General features: G+C 38.9%; 1 protein-coding gene across 1 annotated transcript in view; it reads right to left on the reverse strand.

Annotated features, from left to right (window-relative positions):
• N4BP2L2 (NEDD4 binding protein 2-like 2) overlaps positions 1–7,849 on the reverse strand; it is a 17,305-nt gene extending 9,456 nt beyond the window's left edge. The window contains exon 1 of the mRNA XM_009082333.1: positions 6,393–7,849. Coding sequence (XP_009080581.1) covers positions 6,393–7,849 — 1,457 coding nt within the window. The remainder of the gene's footprint in view (positions 1–6,392) is intronic.
• Between the last annotated feature and the right edge of the window lie 2,411 nt (positions 7,850–10,260).

The following is a 10,260-nucleotide window of genomic DNA, read 5'->3' on the forward strand; positions in this document are numbered from 1 at the left end:
TCATTTTTGCTTTTAACATACAGAGATATGTACAACAAAATTCAGACAACTAAGGACCAGAAGAAACTACTAATGGCACAGTGTCAAGTGATGTGACCAAAGCTGCCTACAAACTGTTATTTTCTCTTTGATCTTTCTCCCTTTTCCAGAGTATTAAAGTTACTTCAGGACAAATAGTAATGCTATTTGAGAAAGCAGAGCATGATACACTAAAAGCACAGCCACTTTTTTTGAACACTGATAGATAATTATTTTTGTTAGAGCCTATGTCTTTTAATAGGATGTGTATCACACTGGTTTAGAAGAGCACAGAAGGATTCATCACCTATTTTTGTTTTAAGTAGATCAAATGGCACCAGTAAGTCATACACCACACACAGCAGCAATTTTTATATCTATTCCTCTCTTGTACAAAATATTTAACAGGAATTTATATTCATTAAGTTACTTGGCCACAATTTCACACATGGCCCAATTTTCTTATTTACAGCGTGCTACATTTGTGAATGGAGCAATGCCAGAAAATCCAGATCCATCTTCTATACTCTTTTTTTTGTGTGCTGAATGTATACAAACACAGCTTAACCATCTGCCTCAATAAAAAAAAAGGAGAGCTGAGTAGACAGACACACCCCTACAGTTCCTACAGGAATATATATGAACTTTTGAATCAATACCAGTGGGACATTAAATTCTATTTTTAATTCTAAGAACTGACTCTGCTCAGTGTTCTGGAGAATAATTCCCTTACTCAAATTCTTTCGTTGTATCTTCCAAACATCACTAGCAGAAATCAAGAAATAGAATTGCAAGGGTTCAAGTATCTTGCAAACCCATCAAAGTTTATTCTGGAAACATTTGGTTAATATTCCTTGAAGTTCAGGATACACAATTATTAATGAACCTATACAGGAGATTTAATATAGTCAACTATGTTTGAAATAATAATCCTAAAACTAGAGTATATGAGAAGGCAAAGTGACTACAAAGAGGTCAGAGTAACAGAAGCCTTACCCTATACACAACACACAAGCTATCACAAAGTAATGAGTTTATCCACTGAAACCAAGTATTACAACAATGATCGTAGCCTGTTTCTAAATTGTGAAATTAAATCATAATATACAACATTTTAAAAGCCTGACAATTACCTCTTTCAGAATTCATAGTACTTAAACTTGTAAAATTTAAATAAACTTACTTGTTGACATCATATGGAATAATTTACATACTTCGAATACATATTTAGAAATAAAATTTATCCCAGGCTCACGAGCTAGGCAACAGAACAAAAAGCATAGCTATGCAAATAAAGCATCATTACTATCTAAACCCTCAGAGAGATAATATTCCACTTTTAAGAGGAGAAAGAAAAATAGTAAGACAAATATATTTCTGATGAGAGTGTCAAATTACAGATTAGTCACCATCAATATGTGCACGTGCTTGAAATGAGTAGAGTATTATCCAACTGTTGTAATGCAGTTTTTCACCCTAAACCTTCCCTGCAAGTGAACACTCACCTCTCAACATAGCAGGGCAGCGAAATTAAAGCAGATATTAGAATCAAAGAAGCTCACCTGCTTTTTCCAGACATGCTATCTTATACAATAGAGAAGCTATTGGCCTGACATACAAAACACAAGCTGAAACCAAAATGCTTATTTTAACTAGTCAGAAAACCAATACACATTTTTTCCAGTGCACATGTGTGCACACACACACAAATCCTGCCTTATTTTTTTCTTCAAAACTAAAATGGTCCTCAAACCTGCATCCTGGGTAGCCTACTTTGATAAATGATTTTATAACATAGAACTCTTAGAATCTTATAATTCACCTACCTAAAATAGCTAACATATAATGGATGAGGAAAAACATAGGCAAGTACTAAATATTGTTTCAAAACCTGCAGTATTACTAAGCTATGTAAATGCTACTTTAAAAGCATTGCTTGTAACACTGTGAAAAGAAATACATAATTAAGAACAACAGCACATTACTGTTTCTGCAGGCACCTACAAATACTAACTCCAACTCTGCTGTTCAGAAGATTTTGCTCAAGAAGAATGGCCCCAGATAAAGACAACTGTCTTGATATATTCCTGGACTTAATTAAAAATATACTTAAATTACACCAATATTTGTTCTTTCAACTTCAGTAAGCTCCTTTTTATTCAAATTAATGCTCGGATATTTGTGGAGGAATGGCAGATTGCAACTGCTGCCAAGTTCAGCTGCAACATATTCTAAAAATACTAGTCTCTTTTCCTCTAACTTTTCCCAGCATTGTAAGATCACATTATCATCTATTTCTAACTGTAGCACTGTTGTTGCTTGGGCTAAAGGTGTCACTGCTGTGTATCTGTCTGGCCAAACTGTTCTCAAAAATTTCTAACTAAGTGGCCAATCACTTCCAAAACTATGGAAGAAACACAGCATTTTTATCATGCTTTGTTATTACAAGCTTTTCTCTGAGCAGCTTTGGATTGGGGAAGTGAAATCTGGCAAAGTACATGCATTTGTTTGCCCTACAAAACCTTTTTGGAAATCTCCCCAAGGTATACAACTGCCATGTGCACAGAAAATAACAGTGAAAAGGACTAACTTTTGTACAAAGTAGAGCAAAAAACGCGAAGATTTTCACTGCAGCAAACCCAATCCTGAACAGAGCAACCTGGCAGTGGCAGGAAGCTGATTCACTACCAGTACTGCATTGCAAGAACACACTTCTCCCAACACAACATTGGCCCTAAAATAGAAAAGACATGGAAACCATAGTGGTATAAACACTGGAACAAGTAACTTCGTACTGACATCAGAGCTAGGAAATAGGAAAAAGGCAAAGAGTGAAGCATGGGGAAGATGCTGTTACAATGAAGTCGGGAATGAGATAAGACCCCAGGCTGAAACAGGGACAAAATGAATCTGGGAACAAAGAGGATGAAGAAGAAACTGACACATTAGCTTAGGATTTAGAAGCAGATGTTGAGCTAGTGAGCACAGACCAAATGCCATTGCTGTATAGGAACAGGAAAACAAAACTGGCATTAAATGGTTAAGAAACAGGGATCCAAATGAGCCTCAGGAAGTTAGGATTGTTTAGGCCAAGTGAACGCAGGAAATAAATCAATGAGATGAGAGGAGCTCCCCAAGGACCCAGAAACCACGAATGTTATGCTCATGTTTAAGACAAGTGAAGACCCAAGAAACTAAAGGCTGCTCAACCTCACCTAACCTCCATTCCGGAAAGACTACGGAGTGCATCCACTCAGAATCTATTTCCAAATATGTTAAGGAAATTAAAGTAACCAACAGGAGTCAGTGTGGGTGTTGCAACAAACAAACCATTCCTCACTGACCAGAAAGTACTCTCTGATGAACAGCTGCTTTTGTTGATGAGAATGGAGTGATGAATGTAGCATTCCTGTAAGGTATGAAAACTTCTGGCATCATCTCCCAGGCGGTAACAAGCAGAGTACAGCACAGGATGGTAATGAGACCAAGCTTTTCAGTATCTCCATCATTAACCTGGATGATGAGGCAGAGAACTTGCAGATGACACCAAATTATCAGTGATGCTCAAGAAACTGAAGAGCAGGGCTTCCATCCAGAAGGCCACTGGGAAACTTGAGAACTGGGCTCAGCAAAACATCACAAAGCTCAACAAGGAAATGAGCAAAGTTCTGCAACTGATGAAATAAAAACCTAAACATCAGCACAGGAGGGAAAGTGACTGGTTGAGCAGCTCTGTTGAAAAGGATCTGAGGATTCAAGTGGACATCAAACTGGAGACAAGTTAATGGTGTGCCCTCATCAAAGAGAGGCAAACCAGTCTGGGCTAGTGGAGAAAACATGGTGAGTAGGTCATCCATGAGGGTACCATCCACACTCTACCTGGCCCATGTGCAGTCAATTCTGAAATACTGTGTACAGTATGGGGCTTCCCAGTTCAAAATACATGCTGAAAACCATGAAAGAGCTGAACCAAGGCTGAAAAGGCAACCAAGATGGCTGAGGGCACACTGCCTACAAGGAGAGGTTAATAGCTGCTGGGCTTCTTTAGTCAGTCATTGGACACAGTAAAAGGCCTGATATCAACCTATTACAGTGAATAAGCCTATTCCTTACCAGAAGGGAAGCTGTGAAGGTGAGCCAGATTCTACCATGTAACAGCACATGTCATTACACAAGAGAACACATGAAAATTATGGCTTGCGAACTTCAGTTTGAAGATTAGGAAGAATTTCCTTACTGGGAGGGTTGTACTGCACTAGAAAGGTTTGGAGACACTGTAGAACCTCTGTGGATTTTTCAAGACCACACCTGATAAAGACACACCTGACCTGATCCAATGGTGGCGCATCAAGCAGAACGATGGACTAGTTGACCTGCACTAGCAGTTGGAATGGAAGAGTCAAAACAAGACACAGACGTCAGCGGGAGATTAAGGACAGACATGGGTCAAGTTTGTGCACAGGAAGAAAGTGTCTATACTACAGAAACCTTACTTGGCACAAAACACAAATCGGTATTAGAGGTTCCTAGGTCTCACTACTGGCTCTGATGCCATTTGATACCTGGGAAACCCACTTGCAATCTGCATCTCATTCCCTTGCAGTGCTGATCCACACAGATTATGCCACTTTTCTGCTTTTCCTTCACAGTCACTTGCTAGCACAAGTGGTAGAGGTTTGTCTGCAGGTGCTAGAGATGCAAAGCCTGCAAAGACACCTGTGGGTACTAATACGACACCAGATGAGCAGATGACATAACTGCTGTCCTAGTCTACACTGCAGAATTCTGTGATGTTACATAGAAAAACATAAGACTTAACTGATAATACATGTATTTTCCCCACAGGCAGCCATTAATTCTGGGAATTTTTTTCCCCAAGATTCCTAAGACCCTGAGACATGATTGCACTGGAATTAACAACTGCAACCAAGCACTGAACATATGAAACAGCATGTAATTGAATACACTGAAAAACAAGTCCTACAGGGTTCAAATTCTGCACCCAACTTTGGTCTCAATTCTTGACCTTGATCTCCTAGTGCCCCCTTTCCTATCTGTTAAATAAAATCAGTCATTTATCTCACTAGTAAGAAGTGAAAAACAAGCACAAATGTGTTCACAAAAACGTGAAGATACTTAGAATTTTTCAGACAATGAGTTATATATTTGGAGATTCACAGACAATTCAGCACACCAAACATGAAGAACAAAATACTTGATGTTATCCAATCCCTGCACTGAATGAGGCAGCACTTTTTCCACAGGGTTAATTTTTAAATTTTCTATCTGTTTTTATTATTAAAGGAATTATTGCAATAATACCGACCTGGGCACATGCAGCTTCAAAAACGCAGGTTTAGAAAACACTGTAATCACATAAGAAAGACACCTATTAGAGATTTCTAGCTATGATATGGAGATCACTGTCTGCTAAATATCAGGAATAACCCCACAAAGCGAATGTTACTCATGTATACAAAAGACAAGGAAGAACACGATCACTATCTGTTTCACAGACTCCTAGCATAGAACAGAGGACAACCACAAAAGTTGTGATGTTGTTGGATGAAGTTGTTGGATGAAACTCCATCAATAAGTGCTGACTTAGCAACCTGAAGGGTTTTTTTACAAAAGAGAAACTTATTTTCACTTAATACAGGTAGTCTCTGTGTTGCTCCGTCAACTTTCTGTGCTTTTTAAACTAGGCCAAAAAAACTCAAAGTGAAAATCCAAGTTAGAGGTGGTACCTGCTTTTAACCCTCTCAGACTTCAACAAGCATATTTTAAGAACAAAGAATATTCTTATTGTGTGTTGTTCACAAATAAACAGAGCAGTTGACAGGCCACACTATGAAAAAAGGGGGTGAGATGATGCTCAGTTTCATCAACACACTGAAAAGAAGCACTTTCTGAGTAGCAGAATTCTTCTAATGGTCTTTGAAAATTTTTGCATAGGCACAAGAATGTACTTCTGGCTCAGTCAAGTTAATGCTGTTAGATTTGATTGATGATTTTATTTTTTAAATGAAGGAACTTGAGAATGAAAAGAAAAAAAAATTGGCAGACCATCACATACTGGTACACCTGAAAGTTTCAGAATAACAGATTATGCCATGTAATGGGTACACAACATCTTAACACAGCATAGCTCCTGTTCATCAAAATTCTAAAGGGGACAAAAACCCCAAGCAAATCTTTTCAATGTTTTCTGTGATTTGTATTCACGAAGTACAAACGACAGTAAATAGTACATTACTGCATTTAAATAAGCCTAATTTACAAACAAGAATTGTTTTCTAAGTGATTACAGACATTTTTTATTTCTTACAAATTTTGACTTGAATAAATTTCTCAAGCTTTAAGTCTTTACTTACCGAGCAAGTGTAGATTTCCCTGAACCAGGTAGGCCTCTTAAAAGTATAAGCAATTTTGTTGAACAACTGAATCTTTCTTCAGGTAACTGCAAGGAAGAAAAGCTGTGCATTCCTTCTGTATTGCCACCTTTTGGATCCTTCCAGCACTCTCTTCTGGTTTCACAGAAACCATTATTCTGGAGTCCACTCTGGTCATTATTTCCACTTCTGAAGACCTGAGCAGTATGGATGCCACTGTGAGTATGGATGTCAGTATGACCGGCATAGCTGATATTTTGATCAAGCAATGAACCGTGACTGTTCGTATCAGAATTTCCACAGTAACTATGATAATTTTCAAAAGAAAGTTCCCCTTTCTGAGAAGGGAGAGCATTTGTTTTTTGTGGTAGGGAATTAAGTATCTGAAAATGTGATTGATGACTGTATCTAAGAGGAAGAGGTCCCTGAGGTACTGTGAAAGACTCTCTTGTTTGCCAAGCAGGTCTGAATTCAGGCACTGAGCAGTTCCAGTATGTAGAATTTTCTTGGCCATGAAAGGTACTTTCAGTTTTCCAGGCACCTGTTTCCACCACAAACTGCTGCTCATTGCTTGTTCTCTGATTGTTCTGTTCCCCCCAATAACACTGTCCATTCTCATAAAATGGCTGTGGGCTGCCCAACAATACATGCTGATAATCCTCTTGAGAACTTTGACTACAGTTATATAGAGAGTGTTCTTCCTGAGGAATTTCAGTTTCCTTTTCCTGAAGATCAGCATCTAAATTTTCATTTTCCAGCTGGTGAATTTCTTTATAAAACTGGTCCAGTTCATCATCTATTTCTGGTACAGTGGCAGAAATAGCCTCTGTCTTCTTTGCCTCCTTTCTTTTAGGTCTGTTCTCATGTAATTCCTCTTCCCCACTGCTTCTACATTCACCGCAACTGCCAGATTTGTCCTGTTTGTTATTTTCCACAGGCTTGTAAATAGGCCCTATAAATTCTTTGCTCGTAAAAAAATCTTCATCTGATGCATTTCTATTTACTGAGCATGATGTACTGCTATTTTTAGTATTATCTTCACCAGAATTATTTGTAATAAAAGGCTCTTTATTGTCTTCAACTTTAGGGTCATTTATTGATGCAAATGGAAGATTCACACTCTGCAGAGATTCTGAATCAAATGGCTGACTAAGCACTAGATTATTTTCAGGGAGAACTTCATTCAATGCTCCCAAGACACCAGCAGGTATAATCTCTTGCTTCTGCATTTCATGCTGCCCTTGGTTATCTGAGGCATATGCTGATACCCAACCACTTGATGTTCTCTCAGCAGTCACTTCCTCCTGAAAACCTTGGAAATCATCATCACAGAGTTTCTCATAAGACCCTTCTGTTGACTTCATTCTTTTAGAACATGGTTCAATTTTGATTTCATCCTGACATTCCAAGAGCCTTACTCTATTTTCAGCATGAAGCATCTTAAAAAAATAAAAATTAATACATTATCAGCATGCACATTTTAAAAGTAAAGGATAAAAAAGTAAGAGTTGTTCAGGCCTATAACATGCATCCTAAGATCCTCCATGGTCACAACTAAAATGTACTCACCCCGAAGAGCAGACATCACAAGCATGGTTTAAACAAGACTGCCACACTAGTACTCATCCTCAGCAAAAAATTTCATTCGTGCTGTACCACTCTAGCAGTCACATTTTATGATACACCTTAAATAATTTACAAATCATGCTCTTAAAATGTGAATGTCTGAAAAATTAATTACATCAATAATCTCTGTTCTCTACTGACCTATGTTACTCTGCCAAGTGCTAGAAATTTCTTTTACAAGATAAACATATGCCAATTTCCAATACACAAACTGATGTCTGACATCACTACTACTATTATCAAAAAAATGCAAATACTTCAATCACAAGGATTACTTTCTGTGACAAGAACCAAACTCAACTAATTCATTTAGCACCAAACAGATGCTGGATGGCATTTGTAATTTAGAACTAGTCAAATCAGGCTTAAAATCAAATCTGCAATCTGTTACTGTGTTTCTGGGTTTGGAACAACTAAAGACTTTTGTTAGGGACCAAGACCACTTGGTTGCATGTGTTCCAAAAACAAACACAGAAGAGAATCTCTGTCCCAAAGAGACTGAATTCTAAGACTAAGCCAATAAATTCCAGAAAGATTCAGAGCAATTGCAAACAAAGCAAGATGGCACTGACCACTGTGACATGCAGCCATGCAAATATCCATCTATTATTCAGAATTTCTTGGATTTTGCTTTGTATTCCAGAGATCTGGGCAATATGCAATGAAGAGCAACAATCATTTCATTATAAATCAAATGCCAAGCAGTAGCTTATTCAGCAGACTCTCGCCCTGCAAACAAACACAGTATCAAACAAGAATGTTTCTCCTACTAGAGAGTTTATACTAATCCTTTTGGTGAACATGTCAACTTTCCAGGAATATATGTTTTTATAAAAAGTGTCATAAGCTCTTCACAAGAAAATAATTTTTTCTTTATCTAACAAGGATCTGTAGTTAACGTTAAGTAACTTGTAAGTAATGTTTATTCTATTCGTAAGTAATGTTTATTCTTGTCAGTTTCTTGCAAAACGGACAAGAAAAGGTGTTACTCCAGGCACTTTCTCACCTACTATCCAAAGGAAGGGAAACCTGCCATTCTCAGCCCCAAAATGTCTAAACTGAGGAGATTTTACTGTCTGCACATGACTTTACTACCTGGAAGACAGCACTGCTGTCACAAGGGGAAGAAACACGGCCATGCAACTGTCCGTCTTCCTCAGAAGTGGTGAACACTGTTGGTACAACAGTTTCCCCTCTTCTCCAGATATGACAAGCTGCATACCTTCAGCGTGTCAGTTCCTCCTTTTGGTAAATTAGAAAGCAAGTATGATATTATGTGAATCATTGACTCTATCTCCCAGCTATAAAAAAAAGTGTTACTCTGCCTTGCCTCAAAAACAGGATAGGGGAACAAGAATTGCTTTATTAGCTTCTATGTCCTCATCTTCTGGGATGGTGTTTAAGTAGAGCCTATTTGCTGATGTGGACTGAAAACAGAGGACATGTCAACACCTGCTGCACAACAATAACCACGGTGATGGAGGATGCTGCTCTACTCTTTTCCCACACCAGAATATCCTTTCTGGCTAATCTCTGAAAGACTTTCTCTGATGGTCCTTTGGGACATGCAAAAGCATAAGAGGACTGGAGCACCTCCCCTGTGAAGACAGGCTGAGGAAGCTGGGACTATTCAGCCTGGAGAAGTCTGCGTGGAGACCTCATAGCAGCCTATCAGGATCTGAAGGGGCTACAGGGGAGCTGGAGAGGGACTCTCTTTAGGAGCTGCAATGACAGGACAAGGGAGGTATAAAATGAAAGAGGGGAATTTAGGTTAGAGATTAGGAGAAGACTTTTACTGTGAGTGTGTGAGACACTGGCACAGGTTGCCATGAAAGAGGGGAATTTAGGTTAGAGATTAGGAGAAGACTTTTACTGTGAGTGTGTGAGACACTGGCACAGGTTGCCCAGGGAGGCAGTAGAAGCCCCAACCCTGGCAGTGTTCAAAGCCAGGCTGGATGAAGTCTTGAGCAACCTGACCTAGTGGGGAGGTGTCCCTGCCCATGGCAGGGGGTTGGGACCAGATGATCCATAAGGTCCATTCCAACCCCTACAATTCTATGATTCTGTGATAGCCACCTGCATTCCTGGGGAGGACAAAGCAAGTATGCAGTGAGAAAATACAGTCAATGAAACAGTCTCACCTCTTAAATGGAACAAGCACAGGTGTGTCCTCTTTCTGGAAAGAGTCGGTGCTAAGCACTGAACCCGAGCCGTCACACAGCAC

Source organism: Acanthisitta chloris, unplaced genomic scaffold (assembly GCF_000695815.1).
Source record: "Acanthisitta chloris isolate BGI_N310 unplaced genomic scaffold, ASM69581v1 scaffold1209, whole genome shotgun sequence".
NCBI classification, from domain to species: domain Eukaryota; kingdom Metazoa; phylum Chordata; class Aves; order Passeriformes; family Acanthisittidae; genus Acanthisitta; species Acanthisitta chloris.